This window comes from Vanellus vanellus (genome assembly GCF_965231255.1).
Source record: "Vanellus vanellus genome assembly, chromosome: 1".
NCBI lineage: Eukaryota > Metazoa > Chordata > Aves > Charadriiformes > Charadriidae > Vanellus > Vanellus vanellus.
In genome coordinates, this window is record NC_138905.1 from 212,859,852 (window position 1) to 212,879,862 (window position 20,011).

At 38.6% G+C, this 20,011-nt stretch overlaps 1 protein-coding gene across 1 annotated transcript in view; it reads right to left on the reverse strand.

Moving 5' to 3' along the window:
* Positions 1-1,120: 1,120 nt before the first annotated feature.
* Positions 1,121-20,011, reverse strand: part of LOC309676070 (putative N-acetylated-alpha-linked acidic dipeptidase) — a gene marked incomplete at its 5' end in the record, with an annotated part of 28,491 nt that continues 9,600 nt past the window's right edge. Inside the window, 14 exons of the mRNA XM_082488524.1 lie at positions 1,121-2,616; positions 3,651-3,743; positions 5,439-5,520; positions 6,731-6,995; positions 7,794-7,884; positions 8,697-8,788; positions 10,815-10,882; positions 12,376-12,439; positions 12,717-12,799; positions 14,118-14,237; positions 15,244-15,329; positions 16,429-16,527; positions 16,833-16,926; positions 18,441-18,627. Coding sequence (XP_082344650.1) covers positions 2,427-2,616; positions 3,651-3,743; positions 5,439-5,520; positions 6,731-6,995; positions 7,794-7,884; positions 8,697-8,788; positions 10,815-10,882; positions 12,376-12,439; positions 12,717-12,799; positions 14,118-14,237; positions 15,244-15,329; positions 16,429-16,527; positions 16,833-16,926; positions 18,441-18,627 — 1,614 coding nt within the window. The 3' untranslated portion in view covers positions 1,121-2,426. The remainder of the gene's footprint in view (positions 2,617-3,650; positions 3,744-5,438; positions 5,521-6,730; positions 6,996-7,793; positions 7,885-8,696; positions 8,789-10,814; positions 10,883-12,375; positions 12,440-12,716; positions 12,800-14,117; positions 14,238-15,243; positions 15,330-16,428; positions 16,528-16,832; positions 16,927-18,440; positions 18,628-20,011) is intronic.

Here is a 20,011-nt window from a genome sequence, read left to right on the forward strand (position 1 = left end):
TGCTGGATAAGCTAAGGATAAGAATCATAGTGGCTGTCTCAAGAGAAGTGAGCACCAAGTGTGAGGCTTCTCAGAATGGAGATCAGAGCAGCTTTGTGCTGACAAGTGAGTGAGGAAACACCCCCACCGATAGCATGGAGCATAATGTCTTTGACCTCAAATCCCTTTGATAAATGACTGGGTCAGGGCGTGGGGAAACAGCTGGATTGAGTCTGTCTGAGGATCTTCTTCTCTCAAAAAATTTAAGTAAAACTCCATTTGCTTTTAAAATTTAACTGCTACAGGCTGTGGTTTGCACTGAACAAAGATGGGTCAAAAAGCAGATCCAAATTGGGGAGAAGGCAGTTTGAATCCCACCTTACCAAAACATCACATAAACCATCATTTTACAACCAGCCTTACGGGTGCTTCCTCTCTCTGGACCAGTTAGCCTTGAATTTTTTTGTGCACAGGAGAGCAGAGGCAATAGGAGAGAGAAATTCTGTCTCTGTAGCCTATTCCCTGCAGTGGTTAGAGGACAGCCTACAGATTATTTTTTTTTTTTAAATGGATGTTGCTGTAGTTTAAGAGTGTAACTATCACTGCATTTTGTGAGATCTTGGGCCCTGACATTGTATATTATCTGCCAGCTTTTGCCAAAAAGGGCCCTAAATAAACTTAAATGAAACAATCTCTGGTTAGGCCAGAGATTAAAAAATCAGGTCTTCTGGACTGAGAGAAAAAGTTGCTGAGGAAACTTACAGGCCATTTAGAGAAAGATCTCAATTTTGGAGTTTGGTGCTTCAGTTCTGGATACTTCTTCCTTAGCAATAGAAAAACACTCTTTTTGTATCCACCTGGTCAACAGAATCTGTTTATCGCTGCCCACCTCTGCATGGCAGATTTGTGTTATCATTCCCTTGACTGCTGCAGACAAAATCCTCAAGGTTAGCCTAACTGATGATCTAAACTGACCTGACCAATTTTTTCAGAGGTCAATTCTCCATTGGCAAAAGGAGCAGTGGAGCTAGTAGCAGTGATAAAATAGTTAGAGACAGCAATGTCTCCCATCAGCACAACTAGATTTGAGGGAAGATGTCTCCATGGTTTTACTACAATCACTTTCATGAAAATGTGACAATAACTGAGCAACAACTGTGGGTGTAAGAGCATTTCCCACTATCTAGAAAACTGGATTATTTTATGAGAAAGATCAACAGCTAAGTAAAATAATGACTTAATTATAGTAACTTGCCTGAAGGGTTTTAATGTGAAGAGTAGAAATATTTATGAATAAATGAGGTCATATGGAAAAGAAAAAAAAAAAAAAATCTACCATGACACTGCAATCCATCAGACTGTGGGACGGTCTTTTAAGACATGGTGGAGGCCTCAACCGAAACGGCAGATCAAATTACACAGATTACACAAAATATTTGCTGTGCAAGAGGTCAGTCATCCTCTAGTGGTGGAGTGTCAGATGAAGGGATCTGATTTTTTCATTCTTCTCTGTCTGATCTCAGCTGTCTCACTGTAGTCTTCTGAGCAGACTGTCGTAAGAGTAAGCTGCACTCCCAAATCAGAAATACAGTCTCTACTAAGATGGTAATAATTTTCTAACCTTTCAAACTAAGGATGTGATGAATTTTCTTTGCTTCTCATTGTCTTCATGTTAAAAATACCTTGATACGGACAAGGCACAGCAGGGGTCGATTTTGGCTAAAAGAATAAAAGTAGGTCTTCATCTTGAAAGACAGGATTCGTAAGACGATTATACATCTGACAAGATGTATTGCCTTGTTTTTACCCTCATGACTAGAAGGCTTCTTGCTTAATTTTATTTGCAAACAGCTGCAAGACTCAGCATGTGAAGAGAAGAACGTCATGGGTGAGTATTCTGGGCTGGCTGCCCAAAACTTGTTACGATCATTATACATCCCTCACAGTATGTGACAGTTTTGCCATCTTCATATGTGATTCTTTGTGTAAAAGGAGAGCTGAAAGGGCTGTTTTGGAGTATAATTATGCAACTCCAAGGTAAATAATAGAAAGTCAACAACAAAATTAGAAACTGATAGAAACGTGAAATGACTTCTGGTTTCCTAATGCACTATGAATAGTGCTATAATAATCAAGTTAGCAAAATTCAAAGATCTGAAAATAAATGCAGTGGTTAGCAATTCTTAAAATATGAAGCTGAGAGAAAACAGGAAACACTTTCACTCTCACTGCAGAAGTTACTTAAAGCCTGATCTCTCCAAATGGAGTATATTACCTTGTTAACATTGCTAAATGCATTCCACTTGGGCATATTACTTGGAAAGAAAAAGATTTTTTGGGTTCCGTGTTTTTTGTAATAATCTGCATAGTGTTTTTTAGTGCTCCATTTTTTAAGGTTTCTGCAAACTGACATACATAGTCTTTGTTGACGATTATGTTGTTGATATTTATGCTACTTCTTTCAGTGTTTCTGCTGCTGCCTGTACAGTGAAGGCTGCAATGGAAATCTGCCTCTTTACTTCTTCCCAGGCTTCATGTTGATCAGCTTTGTTTTTAATGTCAAACATGGCATCATAGATCCCTGGGAATGATTCTCCTGCATACTTGTTATGGCTGCTTGGAGCAAAGATGACGTGTCTGTGGGGAAGTTGACGGAAAAAAATAAGAATATTCTGCATTAGGAAAACATACTATTTTCTGAATAAAACTAATCTGTTTCTATATCATCTGCTAAATTCTTGATATTGAAGATGTAAATAAATTATTATTGCAGCATTAGTAGCTATAATCTATGAAGCAAGAAAATAACATAAACTAAACTATGCCATGTGAATTCCATAACTTTATCGCTAAGAAGACTTGAGATAAAGTTGACTAAGGTATTTTCCTTTCCCTCATTTTAGATGAAATGGAAAGATAAAAAAAAGCCAGCTTCTTGTCTCACAGATATACACAATCTCCAACAGATACAGGCATGCTTTGAGGTAGGAAAGCTGATGCTTTAACAAAAGAATGTTCTCAACAGATTTTTTTATCAGAAGCTATGAGGGGTACAAGGACTGTAGATCTTGAGTTCTCTTTCTACAGTTACTTTTTAGTGGAACTTCTTAGTGGAAAGATTGCTCTTCTGAATTCTTCAGACTGATAGAAGGACCAAAAAGCTAGACTTGGTTTGACTATTCTGCCTCTCAAACAAGATTTATTTCTTGAACTGGATGAAAGAACTACTGAATTCACTTCACTGCTGTTGAAGTACTGCCCTCTACACTGTATTTGCTAGCATGCCTGTTCTGCTATAATTGATCAAACTGTAGATTATACCTTATTTCACTTTCAAATCATAATTGCTTCCTAAAGATCCTTTACCACTGAAATTACTTGAACTGAGTCCAGGGCCAAACTTTTAGATTTGTTTAGAAGCCCACAGAAATCAATTGAAATGGGTTTACTGATCTGAATAGGCTTCCGACAAGACTTTTCCTCATTCTGTAGAGTGTATCTCACTGAAGTTTTCCCTAATGTTGTCTCCCCTTTTCAATCTTATTTGTCCTGTTTAATCTACTTTTACCAGGTTGAATAAAATTATTACACTTCCATTTAGAGACCTGTAAGTCTTAAAGGAATTCTCATAGGGTCCTTCAGGCAGAAAGTGAAAAACAAGCCTTTCTTACCTATAGAATGGCCTGCCAGGTAATCCAAGAGGATCAATGAAAGCCCTTTCTAGAAACATCAGCTGATCATTTAGTGATCTGACAGCAAGTAGGCTAAAAAGAAAACAGAAGAATATGTTAGCTATAAAGTGTTTAGCCCACTCTCATCCCGTGACCCAATGTACAGAGCTCTGGATTTCTGAAGGACAGTAGATCCGAGATGTTGAATTTGAAGTGTAGCCCACGAGACAGCCCAAGTCAGGTAACCTGCACAACAGAATTATGCTGATCTGTACTGTGAGACAGTCTGGTTCACAACCTGAAAGTCTCTTAAAGCTGTTTTTAAAGACCAAGGAATAGAGTCAAAGAAGGTAGAGACTTTCAGGCACTTCATGTTGCATCTTATTCCTTTATCTCCTTTTCATTAGGATGCTTAGGCAGACCATTTTCTTCTTTTGTACCACAGTTTTCTAAAGACCCTATTTTCCACAAAGCCAACCAGCTGCAAATTACTTCAATAAAATAATTTATTTTTATGTAAAACCACAACATCTGACAAACAGGAACCTTGTGATGTTGGAATCATCTTTTGAATCATCCGAGAATTGTATTTTTCTGACAGCAGATTGTAAATTCCCTAGAGCAGAGACCATCTGTGTCTGTGTGCTTTGAATAGCCCTGAGCACACTACTGATGCTTAACAAATACAAGAACTGTAAAGAAGATTATACTGAATATATGTGGGTTTGGTAGTTTACATCCAAAGTAACTTAATGTAGTACTTCAAAGACACTCACCAAGAAAAAATGGTAAAATTTATACTGCTGTAAGCCTGGAGTAACTCCACTACTGTCAATGAATTTTTTGCAAGTTTACATCCGTGTAAATAGAAACTGAAACTGGTTCATTGAAATGAAGCTTAGATTTAGGCCATCCATCAATGAAACCATTTTGAAAATGTCACATACGTGTCATATGTCATAAATGTCATATTTTACAGAAGAAATTTTTGTTAACTCAGTATCTTGAAAGTAGCTGCCATTAAAAAGATGGCTTTTATTCTCACTTAGTCTTCCATAAGGGTAAGCATATGGCTAAATTAGATTCTTCCCAAGAAATGTAACATACACATATGTATATATAAAAGGAAGTTTAGTTTCTCATTCTGGGCATGGCCTACAAAGAATAAATTAAGAATTAAGTCAAGTGCAAATTAGGCCTTTTGGCATAGGTGGTACACAGAATTTTGGGAAAGCTTGCCAAAAAAGCTTGCCACAATTACAATCATGGTACAGATATTTTTTTTTTTTTCATTAAGTGGTACCAGTATCTTGAAAACTAGAGTGCTGGCAAACAAAGACCACAAGTCAACATTTGTTCTTTAATGATAATCCAGTGACAAAATGCCAGGATGCGTCCCTCTACCTGGAGGGAGTTACACACTGAGCTGGCTCTGCTCATGTTAACAAGCATTCTAGTCACATCCATGTACCATCCCAGAACTGCTCCTCAACTAAAACCTGTGAAGAATTGACACAAGTTACCTTGGACACTTTTTGAAGCTAACATGGCTAGATTCCCAGGCTCTGCAGTGACTCTGATGTCCGCTAATTCAACATTTCTATACTTTGTTTCCTAGAGTAACCAGATCCTTAAAGACAATCTATAAGGACTTAAAATGAAAGAAATGCCTGACAGTCATTTGTCACCAAGGTTACTCAGGGAACTAAATGCAAGTGAAGACTATGCTCTCTGAGTCCAGAGGACTACATGGAATATTTGACTGAAAGAAAAAAGAGTTAAACTTACTTATTGATATCTATTTGTTGCAGTCTCTCATGAAAGCTAGAAGCAACTTCTGTAAAATTCTTCACAGCTGAAAAGAGAGCATCTGGAGGGAACAGGAAGGAAGCATTTAACTTCAAATTCTTAAGGAATCATTTAACAAAGCAAATCCTTCAAATGAAAGCTTTATCTTTCATTGTGATCATGATTTGTAAATTCTCACTGAACAAAAATCATCTGACCTCATATTACTACATTAAAAACTATGTAATTCTCTGTGAAAACTTGCCTTGGAGACAACAGAAATCAGCATTTTTGTGAATACTGCTCATTGTTTGCTACTTGAAGAATGTACAGAAATACCAAAAACTAGAGCATGTATTGCCTGAACCAGACTGCAGGTCTGAGATTTTATGAATTCCCCAAACCTATGTTTTATTGGTATGTCCCTCCACACGTGCAGAGTTTTGAGAAAGACTGGAGTATGTGTGTATGTGTGTGTACGTGCACATATGCCCAGTATTCGTCACTAGCAGCCAAGTCCTGAGCTGCATAGTATATAATGTTGCCAATAAAATAAAGGCTTCTGAGGCAGGAGGCATATTGTGAATCCCTGTAACATGAAATATTTCACATGCCAGCACAAAATCCCTACTGTGGCATAGGGATGAATCATTCCTGCCTGACCAAGCCCTGATGCAAACTCCTCATGATGCTTGCACTTGCCATCATGTGACCATAAACTGAAACAAGAGTTCTGACTGGATATAAGGAGGATATTTTTCATTTTGAGGACAGTCAAGCACTGTGGTCCAGAGAGGTTCTGTAGTCTCTGTCCTTGGAAGTTTTCAAGACCAGAAGAGATAAAGCTCTCAGCAACCTGGTCTGACCTCAGAGCTGACCCTGCCTCGGGGGGGTTGACCTAGAGACCTCCTGAGGTTCCCCCTAACCTGTATTATCCTATGATAAGTGTTGGACAGAGAATTATCCAACACCATAAGCTGCAAAGCAGGGTGATTTTTTTTTTTTTTTGAGGGACCAAGACAAAGATATGTTGTTGCCAACATTTGTGAACCAGGCACAGGTCAAAGAACATGTGACAGTAAGTGTTAGCTCTACTTGGCAATGGCATAGTCTCTACACAGGCATACTAGTTACAAAATATTCAAATTTCAAATTATTAGAGAGTGTGGCTCTTGTTTTATTTACTGTTCACAAAGCACAAGGTGAAATACCAGGTCATGACTAAGACATACATTAAGATAAGGCACTGCCAGCATTAACAGAGGAGGAGTATGATGAAAGACTGTACGTACCAAAGGATACGTTGTATGTTGCAAGTTCCTCTTCATGATTCCTTGACAAATTATAGATGATGTGAGCATAGTTGCTCACAGCTGATGCATAATCTCTACAGTCAAAAGGAAGCACAATGGAGTTGGCCAATTCAAACACCAGCCCTCCCCGTACCTGAGCTACTGTCAGATGATTCTTGAAAGTGGGATCATAAAACCTCTCCACAATTTCATAAGTTTCATAGACACTGTGGTAAACTGGGTAGCTGCTATATTTTTCTACATTCTGAAACAAACAAACCCAAACAAAACCATTATTCAACTGTGGATACTTCATCTTTGCTTGAAAACCTTTGCTGTGGGATTCAAGGCACTGTAAAGTTTTCAGGTCACACTAATCCTATGTAGCCACTACAGACAGTCAAATGAGAAGAACTGCTCAGCAGTGTCTCTCTTAGACATCAACCTATGATGAGATGAACAGTCATTTGGAGATGTCTTTCTCCACTGACCACATGCAGAGCCTAAATAAGGTAGCTAAGAACAGACACATAACTTTTAATTGGCTAAATAAAGGTGAGAATGCCCTCCTCTCTTTGCTTGGATCTCAACAGTCATTTCTGTTTGTGTCTTTGGACACGCCTTTTCAGAGGAAAAGGCCACATTGAATACATTTTTCCTTGAACATTTCTCAATTAGTCTCATCTCACAGTATGCTCCCGAGTCAAACCTATATTTTCCATAAAACATGAACCATTTTGAATTCAAAGCTTAGTAAGTTATTACAAATCATTCAAAAGTCATCATAAGCCACTCGTAAGCCTTCATCAACCATAGGTAATTCTGAGCACATCCATTTACCCTGAGCAGAGTTCCTTTTGTCTGACTGACACCAAGCTGACCATTCCTATTTATTAAATATTCATGTCGTGGTAGCACACAGAGTTCTAGTAATGAACTGGGACTCCAATCTGACACACTAAACTGAACTACTCTAAACACCTGGCAGTCTAAATGGCTCAATTACGGGTGATATTATTCAGGCAGTTGCAGGGGAGACAAAATTACAAAGACACAGACTTACCCAATTTTTACTGTAACGTGCTCTGCCTGAAGCAATGCCAAGACGTTGAAAAAAGACTTCAAAGTCATTGCCAGAACCCAGTTTATTTATTCTTTTAACAAGAAAGAGGAAAATGCCTTGAGTGACAATACTTAAAGTATAATTTTAGTTTGCTTCCAAGTACTGTGGTAACTATTTATTCTGCAGTCACACTACAGTCTTTCCCTAGTCTGCTCTTTCTATCAATGTACCATGAATTGCCTGCGACCCTTACATTACATGCACCTCATCAATTGTATTCTCAGAGGAGCAGAGTCATCATTCTCAGGGGGAGAGAAATCAAACTCTCAAGAAGAGAATTTAACTCACTGTCTTTAATCATTGAGAAGACCGAATGACCTTCTCCCTACTGAACTTCTGCTATCCAAAGCTCTCAACTCAGAGAAAACACAACAGTACTAGCGTGCCTCCACGGAATAGAATCAGTCTTTGATGTTCTGTAGAGAAACCCTGGTAATTTTGAAGGACAGTGTTGTAAAAACTTGTCTGATGTGCTTCCTGGCCACCCAAACTCAGAGGCCTTCCAGGAGACTTGATGCGAGTGCAAGGGAAAGCTGCTGTGTTTAGCATCTCGTGTACCTGACGCTGGCTTGTGCATACAACCCTTATTTGTCTAAACCTCTATAAACTACACTTTACTTTCTATATATAAAGCTTCCTGTTCATGCTACAAAGGCAAGTTCACAAAACCGTCGTACAATAGTATATCAGCTGCAATCAATAAAACTCTGAAATTTACACCAGCTGAGAATCGCACCGTTTCTTTTAGGGGCTCAGTTTTTCAAGTGGATATTTCTTTAAAACCCACACTCTAAAACTTATGATAACTTTTGGTATACTGTTTATTTTTGTTTGGTCACTGACCTGGGGACATCTTTGTATTCTCTTGATGGACTTTTTTTATACCAGCTCTCATAAAGAGATTTTCCTTCAAACCCCTCATCAGGACTTGGTATCTAGAAAAAGTTTATTGTAAAAAAGACAAAGGGTACACTTTTAAATGTTACCAAGCAACAAATCTACAACCTGTCATCACATAAAGCCTATGTGTTAGGGCAATTAAAGCATCACAGTCTTAAGTCCCTCAACCTTTCTGCATTTCCATTTTAACTTTTCAGATGCATAGCGTTTTTCAGAGGAATAGTTTATTTGCTGAAAATAGGTAATTTTAAATGGAAGAAAACACAGGGAAAGCAAAACATTTCAAGTCAGTATTTACATTCTGATATTTCTTTATGAGATTTTCAGCCATTTAATTTAAATATTCAATGCAAAAAACCCTCATAAAACCAAAATTTTTTGTTTCACTTTGGCAGGAAATTTCAAACAATTTTGTCTTGGGCTAATTCGAAACTGTTTCTACCTTGTTTTAGTTCACAAAAATAATTTTCACAGCAGTAACCTCAGAAGGGCAAAGTGTATAGTACTTGGTGTTTATGTCATCATAGCTGCTACAGAGGTACACGAATCATAATCACCCTGAAGTTCATTCCTATCACTCTGACTACTTTCCAGATTACTGAGCAGGTTAAACACTGGATATTTTTTCATCTTTCCTTTTTATTGGTGGGCTGCTGAGGTTTTATTATATTTCATCTATTAAAGATTATTAATATCTATTCTATTATTAATATCTGTATCTACTATGTAAGAATTACTCCACAATAGGAATAGAAATACAACTAATATATTGGATTTTTTGGTCATGAAGCTAATTGTTCATTGAATGGTGCTAATAGTGTTAACACTTTTTGCCACAGATTAACTTTGGATGGGATCACACAGGACCTGCTTTCTGATCAGCATTCTCTTCAGACATCAGCTACCAACAAGCTATGGTTACATGCATTTTTCAGCCTTTGTTGCTGCTTCCCAGCTCCAGGATGAGTTACACAACCATGTTTACTGGTATTTAGGCCAACGTTTTAACGATTGCTCTTGGTGCCCAAACTGAGACTCTGCTGACCTGATTTTCTGACTGTACTGAATACCTGCACTTAGCACAAGTTACCATGGGAACTGCAGGTGATCAGCTCTTCTGCAGTTCAGGACAGAAATATCTTTATCTGGGCACCTATTTTTAACAGAGTTAAATATTATTTGTTGTCTTTCAATTGCCAGAAAATTATTATAGTGAATTACTACATTTCCTTTACTTTTGTACCAGTCTAGTGCCAACTTCCAAGAGATAACAAATTAACGACCCTGGAAAAGACAGATGACTGAATATATACAGCAGATGAAGACAGATATAGTAGATTCATAGAACATACACAGTAGTTGAATGTACATTATATATGTCTATAAACCACACACAAAGATGACTAATCAAATGTTCATGCTTTAATACAGATGAACAGAAAAAAAACCAACCAGAAATAAAAAGCCCTTTATTGCTAAGAACCTCTCTCAAAGCAAGGAACATCTTAAATCTAAGATGCTGGGGCTATTTCCTGAGAAAGGTCCCTACCTTTTAATTTTGTGTGCCACACATACATGTGAGACCATTGTGTTCAGAGCCAATGAATATCTAATAGGGTACAATGAAGCAGACCACATTGATTGAACCTGTCACATCACGCTAAAAACGGCATGGTAGCAAGCCTAATTTCTTCCCCTGCCTAAAGGGAGTCAGAGTCTCTCACTACTATGGGTACTGTAGTAGTTGGACTGGGCAACTAGGTTTGTGCTTGTTTCTGTCATCTGGCTCATGGCATTTTTTTTTTATTCTTTTGTTCTTAGAAGGAATACTTTCACAGGAGGAGTGGAAAAATCCCCTAAATCCTGAGTAACTAATAATTTAATATATAAACTTGAAATCCCTTTACCACTCCTGGGAAAAAGCTCCAGTTACTTAGATATTGACTTACAAGGGGTACTGTAGTCAGAAAAGAAAGAAATATCTGACACCATATTTCATACACAGACCCATCCAGTAAGCGAGCACTGAACATGCTGGCTAAAAATTTCAAGTGATATTACCTCTTTAGTCAGACTGTACACCAGTCTGTACATCAGTGGTGTGCAATCCACTCGTAGTGTGTAGTTTCCTGAAAAACAGGAAAAACTATTTATTCAAAGAAGTCCTACTCAGCTGAAACCTCATGCCATTAGCTAGTAAAAAAGGGACTAGAGAGCTACACTCTCTACAAGGAACAAGCTGATTCTCCCTGTAGAAGGGTTTTCCTGTGATCTTGTCAGTGCATTTTTATTGGTGAAGATGAATTACAGCCCAGCTTTTAAAGCAACCCTTAAGAGCTTTTCTTATGGCCCTATATTTATGACACACATTATTAGAGGAGAAGCCGACTCTAAAGAGTTGCTGTAGAACTGCTGACAGGGACACAACAGTTCTTGTCCCTCCCCATGACTTCCCAAATAGTGTAGCTACTGTAATGGACTTCTTCCATGAAGCAACAGGAATAGCTGAAGGATACTTTATGATTCTGGGTGAAGGTTTCCCTCAGTATCTACTCCCGAACTAATGCAACAACATTATCATATAATCATAGAATGGTTTAGCTTGGAAAGGACCTTGAAGATCATTGAGTTCCAACACCCCTGCCATAGACAGGGACACCTCCCACTAGACCAGGTTGCCCAAGGCCACATCCAGCCTGGCCTTGAACACCTCCAGGGATGGGGCCTCAACAACCTCTCTGCGCAACCTGTGCCAGTGCCTTACCACCCTCACAGTGAAAACCTTCTTCCTAATGTTTAATCTGAACCTGCCCTCTTCCAGTTTAAAGCCATTCCCCCTCGTCCTATCGCTACATGCCCGAGTAAAAAGTCCTTCCCCAGCTCTCCTGTAGGCCCCCTTTAGGTACTGGAAGGCTGCTATAAGGTCTCCCTGGAGCCTTCTCTTCTCCAGGCTGGACAATCCCAACTGTCCTCACAGGAGAGGTGCTCCACACCTCTGATCATCTTTGTGGCTCTCCTCTGGACACGCTCCAACAGGTCCATGTCTTTCCTATGTTGGGGACTCCAGAGCTGGATGCAGTACTCTGGGTGGGGTCTCACAAGAGTGGAGTAGAGGGGTAGAATCGCCTCCTTTGGCCTGCTGGTCACACTTCTTTTGATGAATCCCAGGATACGGTTGGCCTTCTGGGCTGCGATCGCACATTGCTGGCTCATGTTGAGCTTCTCGTCAATCAGCACCCCCAGGTCCTTCTCCTCAGGGCTGTTCTCCAGCCATTCCCTACCGAGCCTGTATTTGTGCTTGGGATTGCCCTGACCCAGATGTAAGACCTTGCACTTGGCCTTGCTGAACTGCATGAGGTTGGCTTGGGCCCACTTCTCCAGCCTGTCCAGGTCCCTCTGGATGGCATCCCTCCCCTTCAGTGTGTCTACCTCGCCAAACAGCTTGGTATCATTATCAAACTTGCTGAGGGTGCACTCGACCCCACTGTCCATGTCGTTGACAAAGATGTGGAACAGTCCCAGTATCACATTGAAGCTTTCATGGATCTCCAAGCCAAAATGCCTCCCAGTCATCTGGATATACCATCACTATTCCGGTAAAACACAAGTCAAAACTACATACCTTCGATGGACGAATCTGCATTGATATAAGCCACTCCTCGTGCTTGCAATACTTTGGCATTTTCCTACGAGAAGAAAAGGAGGAAGGAAATGCTGATGAGCTTTTTTTTTTTCCCTGAGAACTATTTTCCCACCCACAAAAGTACAGCTGTTTCAGGGAAAGTCATCAGACACTGCAAGGAGCCATATACTCTTGGCAGTTCAAAAGGAAATTTAAGAGAGTGTGTGTAAGTGTGTGAGAGTGTAAGGAAGAGAGAGGGAGGGAAGAAGTGTTGCTTTCTGGTACAAATTTCTCAAAGACCTGCCACTGTTAAAGTTTCTCTTTGAACACTACTGGTTTACCTCAGCCCACTCTGTCGATCCTAACAAGCCAAATTCCTCTGCATCCCAGCTTGCAAATATCACTGTTCTCCTTGGCCTCCATCCTGCAAAAGACCATGAAAATTGTATTACAGAAATAAAGACTGCTTGTTACATGGTAACTAACATGAAAACAAATATGATTTTTTGGGGGGCACATCTTTTATCCTGATCTGTGGGGAAAGAGGTGTATTTAAGGAACTTGAACACCCAACTTCTTCACTAATCTAATCTAATCATGGTCTGCTAATTTTGTAGCAATCACTTCTACTTCAATATTGTGCCAAATAATGTATTCAACTCTCAGCTTTAATTGTAAGAAAGTTTTCTAAAATTCAAAACTCTGAACAAGGAAAAATAATGTCCTTTTGCACAAATTCTTGAAAGAAAGCTTTTCTACTCTTTTTGATTTGTTCAATTTAGTACACATTGTACACTATTGTCTACTTTGACAGAAAAGTGTTTGGCATGTTTTCATATCTATTACTGAATTTCTTTGACCTGTCTCCCAAATGCCGGATTTCAAAACCTAAGGAATTCCCTGTAATCTTTGACAGATCACCTTCAAAACAAAGATCTTTCACTTGAAATTCTGCATTTGATTTAAACCCAGCCCAAAGTTTTCTCTGAGGCTACTGGAACCTTTTCATCTTTTGCTCCCCTGCATTCCAAAGACAGTTTCCCCTGATATCCAAAAACTGGGAGGGAATGGAAAGAAAACTAAATGTCAATAGGTTTTAAGTGTAACGGGTAGGCAAAGAAAGTTCCTCTAGCACAGTATTTGAGTTATGTCAGAGCTTCTTTCCATGGGATGTCATATAGGGAGATAGCGTTTGCTCTGACAGCAGCAGAAACTTGGTACAGTTGGCATTTGTTCCCATTCTAATGTAACCAGGCATGAGGTATTTTTAACCATTACCTCCTACTATGTTTCCACAGCTCATTCTCCGCATTACACAGACATGCTTTATTTATTCTTGGGTCTGTCTCCAAACTGCAGTCAAGCACTAAGAAGGTTCTCAATGTTGCCCTGATGAAGTCTCGATCAGTCCACCACTGTATCAACTTTATAGGGCCATTGAAACATCCAGTCTGACCAGCCTCAAATACACAGTAATCAATTGTAGTTATATGTCATATTTTTTCAGTATCTCCCATTTTGTGTTTTGTTTTCCTTTAGGTGTACTTTCTCTTGAGTAGAAGTACCTCACACATATACCAAGGTTGTAACTGGAACTAATTAACAGCTGCAGAGTAGCATGCTTATTCAAGAGATCAGAGATACTCATGTTTAATTTTAAGCATATGCTTAAATCCCAGAGAAATCAATGGGTACTGCTCAGAGCAGTGATTTTGGTGTGCTTTAGTCTTTCATTACATTACCTTTGCTTTTCAGTTTTCCAAAGCTCCTCACAATCTCATGAACCACAGCTGCCCCACTCTGAGGATCAATGCCACCAAATACCCATGAGTCACGGTGGCCTCCCAGGATGACATACCTGTCTAGAGAAATTAATTATGGAGGTTTACTTAGAAAAACTTTTTTTCTGCCATAGAGGTATTGATTGGAAGTTATTTCTAATTTTACATGTAGGTATCTGGTAACAAAGCTTAATGGTTTATAATATACACGATATAAAGGTAAAAGACAATTTAAATCTCCAAAGACATTTTTCTGCATTTTCAGGCAGTGCTAAAGAATTTTTCAAACACAATAACTTGATCTCATAGGACTTAAAGCCTCTTAAATTCCATGTTACTTCTACTATTAGAAATACTGCAGCTCTCCTCTAAAGATAGAAGCACCTTTCCATATTTTACAGTAGTGTGTTTCATGGTAAAGCTGATTCACTAATTATATTTGTACAGCATGCCAGCTCACAACATTAAGGTGTGCTGAATGCAGTATTTCTCTGAATACATATATGTAGTCAATCATAAAAAAGGTTGTCCAAATCATGACAGAGATGTCATTAATAAAATCAAAGCCAGACTAGAACTCTGCGCTACCATGATATGGTTAACAGTTGTGTTTCAGACAACAGGGAAGTGCTGCAGTTACAAGTTAAATGATGTTATCGTCACTCTAAGGCTGTCTATATATCTGGGTTTTTAGACTGTAAAATCACACTGGTTACAAGAGGCTGTAAGACAGACAAAAACTCAATAGTTGTGGATATGGTGTCTTCAGATGGAATGCAAAATCCATTCTTGTGTTAGTAGGGAAGAATATCCACTTAAGAATATTCTTTCAATTGCAAAGTTACTTGCCTGAAGACAAATATTTCTGCCTTGATTATAACTCCCCCTTGGAAACCAGCATTTACAGTCAAAGTGCTGACATACCCTGAACCATATGAAAGCTGGTGCAATAAATATTTCAACACCAATGATCATGCTATTGCAATTATTTTAGATAAAACTATATCCGTCATTTCTCCCTTCTAATTACAAAATGCATATAGAGGTCACTGGACACTCACATTACACTCAAGACAAATTACTTTACCTGGTTCCACTGTGCCTCTGATGGTACCAATCACGTTGTAAATCCTTCTTACTTCATCGTTGCTATGAATGTGCATTTTCACCTTTCTAGTGTATTGGCAAGAAAATCCAAAGAGAAAATCCATCAGATTAGATAATAAAACATCTTGACACCTTTCAAAAGCGTACAATATAAATTGTAAGGAAAGCCTTTTGGCCAAATTTACCCTCCATTAAACCAAAATACATCTGAAAAGATTTCAGTGTAGTTTTTTCTGGATTTATACTTGTGCAATTGAGAACAGTATTTAGCCCTTGAAAGCTATGTACTGTTATTGATGTCAATAAGATTTATATGGATAACAGGCTCAGAACTCCAAATTCAAAGATTTTTTTGCTAGCAGCTAGTTTTTAAGTTTGGAAGAGTGAAAGAAAAATGAAACCCATCTAATGTTAGAAAGGTAAATAGTTCTAATCATCTAGAGGTTGGTGCAAATTAGAACTGACTCCAGCACAGTCAATATTGATGTGGCTTCTCAGGCAGCAGAAAATCAGACAACCTGAGTTGCATCAAGACACTTTGTTTATCTACAACACAGCTGGAGGTGCAACGACTCATCCTCAAGGCCTGTCTGTATATCTTTCAGAAGGAATTTTTCATGTGGTATGACTAAGACATAGGGAAAAGGTTAAACGGTTCATTTGAAGTCAGTACAATAGCTCAGCCAATATTGAAACACCTGGATTTCAGCCCTAAACTGTAATTACTAAATCAGTTCAAAAACAACCAAAGCAATAAAAATGACATTGTAGTTAAAGCTTTTTTTCTGGAAAACTTGACTTGTAGGTTAATACTGTTTTATATAAGGCAATAATAAGACCAGAAGCTGGACCTAAACAAATTTTAAGACGACAACAAACAAATTCTGTTCTCAAAAAAATAATCAGTCTCATCAAATAGTTTGTCAAAGGCTAGATGCTTTTAAAATGAAACTGGTTCAAGACTAGTTGAAAACTAAAGCAATATCCATCCAGTCAAGATGTAAATCTACTGAAGCTTTGCACTGAGTGCCTTTCAGCCCAGGAAATGGTCTTAATCAAAGCAATGATGCAAATAACCCCAACTACTCTACCTTTGGTCAAATTCTATTGTTCTCTTTGTTTTTCTCTGATCCCGAGCACACTTTCCTTATGAGACAAAACTGACCTTGTAGAATAATTTGTTGTGAAACCAGGACCCACGTTGTAAGATACATTCAAATTTCCTTTCCAGCTACTATGCGGTGGTGCATATCCTCCCATATGACTATTATGAAAAAAAAAATATCATTATTAGTTACAGACATCTTACAATAGCACCACACACAAATGAGGAACCAGGAATCCCACTTCATTAGGTCCCACGCATACCAGTGATGGTCTTTGTTTTAGACAATTTATACTACAAGCTTCCACAGGAGAATAATCTGTCTTTTTAGCTACATTAATACTAGTAAATTCAACAGCTAAAATAGAAGCACAGTACAAAAGTTTTTTCTCCTTCTTTTCAAATACTCTCATAACTTTCAAAAATCAGCCTGCTAAAATTCCTCATGTTTCTCATATACTTACCGCAGTAACGACTCAGCATCATGATAACCAATGGGATGAACTGGAATTTTTGGGAGACCTACACCACTGGCTTTGTCTAATCGGTAGGTGTATTCTGAAAGCAAGAAAGAGGTATTTTCATATTTAAAACTTTCAGAAAGAATCTGCACAGTTCATAGCACAGTCCTAACACTGGAGTCAGGGATAATCATTTCACTTTCCTCAAGGTCGGGCTGACATTTAGTCAGAGATTTCATTTTTTTATGCTTTGTCAACAGGTTTTCAGAGAAACACTAAAAAAATCCTCCAATAGTGCCTGTAGTCAGGCATTTAGAGCTGGCTGGAAATTTTAAAATTGTTTGCTAATTTTTTTGCATTGAAATGCTTTCAGATAGAAATATTTCTCTCTATGGGAAGGAACTTCAGACTAAGCCCCAGAGAAAGAACAAGAGCAAATAAGGAGCCTGTAGTCTGATATTTGGAACATTCAGCTGGGAAGTAAAAAAATTTGCCTGTTGATAAAAGATGCAGATAAAATCTTATACACTGGGCTACTGAATATTCTGCTTTCTTGTTTTCGTGAACAAAATGAAGCCTAGGTTTTGTTTTGACAAAGCTCAAATACAAATCGTGGGGTTTTTTTTTTGTTTGTTTGTTTTTTGTTTTTTTTTTTTTTTTTTTTTTACAAATGAGAACCTTAATTTTCACAATGTGGTTAAAATTTGATGTTTGCAAGCCAGCAGACATGAAAAAGAATAGTTTCCTCCTTCATACAACATTCACAGGGAGGGAATTCACATTTGAGGGAAGCAGACAGGGATTCATCTATGAGACCACTGACTCAAGCATGAGGAACCAGAAATCTTCCTCATGGCCTGCTCCTGCCATGCTGTCATTGTGAACATGTATCCTCTTCCAGCTCAAGTTGTGCTTACTAGAGGCAACTTTCCCCATCACTTAGGGACTACTCTCCTTGAGGTGACTGCCTCCCTCAGATATGCTGGCTCAAGTGCTGGCATGAATGGCTCTTAATGCATTTCAGTAAAAATGATCTGGGTTAGGTACTAAATGAAAAAGCTTAGGCAGAGCTCAAATAAGAGCTGAGGAAGCATGAACTGAAGGTGATGAACCAGTGGGGAACGGTCATCTCAGAAGCCTCAGGGGCAGCCAGGTGATGAGTCCCAGCGTGAAAGGTCTCAGCATTGCTAGTAAGGGCTCTTGTGGAGGGAAAGCAGCCCAAATCCTGCAGAAAGGAGAACTGCAAAAGCAAAGCAACCTGTGAGCTGTGGAGGCTGGCTCCTTGCTGACTCCCTGATAAGAAACAGAAAAAAAAAGACTAGGGATTCAGCTGTCGAATACTTGTGTCATGATCTCTGGGCTAACTTGGGTATGTCTGTGAAGTTAAGCAGCCCAGCACTGCACTTGCGACTCCCTTAACATCCTCTCACTTTCTCTCATGCATCATTTGCAGAAGTGGCCTACCGATGTGAAGCCCCAAACTGTCTCTTTTGAGCAACAGAAAGACCAAGAAATAATGTGTTTTGTTCCAAGGGAAAGAACATCCCCATTACCTTTCCCTCCCTTCTTGAAACCAGACCCTCAGAGCATGACTTCTTTAGTGTCACACACCTTTTGCAGGATAACCTGGTGTCAGAGGATCTCCTGCTCCATTCAGGTTTAATACATTTCCACGTTGGGCTCCTCCGCCTGGAAGGTTCCATCCATTTGGATAGGGATCTACTCCAGGGGCGCAGTAGTCAGCAGGGTCAGAGTACAGAATAACTCCCTTAGCACCTGCCAATTCAGCATTCTTCACCTGCAAAGCACATCTCCGGTCCCTATCCTGTCCTTTATAGCTTGACACAAGAGTTCAAGGGGCAAAAGAAAGTTATTATAAATTACAGTGATTATTCCTCAGGGCTTTTTACAGTGCTTGGGCTAATTAAAGGGCCCATAACTGTCTCATATCATAAAATTTCCTGGAAATATATATGCAGCTATCAGGTTCCATATGAAAGGAAAAGGTTTGCTGTTACTCTGAATTTTAGTTAGGAAATAACTGCAGTAACGTGGAAAACATCCTTCACAGTATTACTACATAACCTAAGTTGGTATTCTGTCATCCAGATTAATACAATAAACTTATTGAAATGTACACATCACGGATGGAAAAAACTGTATCACAATGATGCAATCTTATCTTTCAGTTAGTCATGTATTTAACTTACTTACCTAAATGATGTCCTAATGTATCTCAAACCTCAGACTACACAGAAATGTTATTATTATTGGAGAGCTTGAAACTGTCTTTGGCTGTGAACAAGCCTAATTCCAAAGAGGTTTGTTCACGAGCCTTAAGCTTATTACAGCAGAAGGACTGCCCTGCATGCTGTTTTGATTTTAAAAAATGTTCTCATAAGACTTTACTATTGTATAATTCTGGTTGGTGGAGAGCGAGAGAAAGAAAATACATGTCATTCTGACATTCACATCATTTTTGCCACTAGATAAGACAGTGATGTATAGTGACTGAGTGACAACTGATCCTCAACAGTTTTAAACTTGGGTATTTTAATTCAGAAATACCAAAGCTTTTTTTCAGAAAATACAGTACTTGCCTTAATTCTCTATCCTATACTTGCACACCATTAGGAAGTTGGAAAATCACAGTACAGTTCTCCAGATTTTGTACAGGCTACTGAATCCTTCAGTGTATAAATAGTCATTAGAAATGAATGAGCATATCATCCCTTTGTCAGTCAATGAGGGCATGTAATTTCTAAACCGCAGGACAACTGCCCCTCTAGATACTAGTAACTCCTTGGTTTTTCTATTTAACTTTAATAAAAGATTCATAGATAGCAATACCTTCTTCAATTTTTAAAGATACTATCTGAATGGCAAAGACTTAAGAGTGGTAAACAATTTAGTCAAAATATTATCTGACCTAGAATATGAGTTACATGTTGCTTTTCACTGGTGAAAATGATATACATGTAAACCAGTGTGTTACCTACTTAAAAGCTCACTGAAGATTAGTGAACAGTATATAATAAGAGTTGGCATTCCAGCGAGGAGATTCAGTGTTTGATATCCTTAGGTAATTGAGAAACACAAATTATAGTCCTGCCAAAATGAGGGTCAAACTAATTTTTGTACAAGAGCTAAACACACTTAAAATAGACTGTCTTCTTACATCC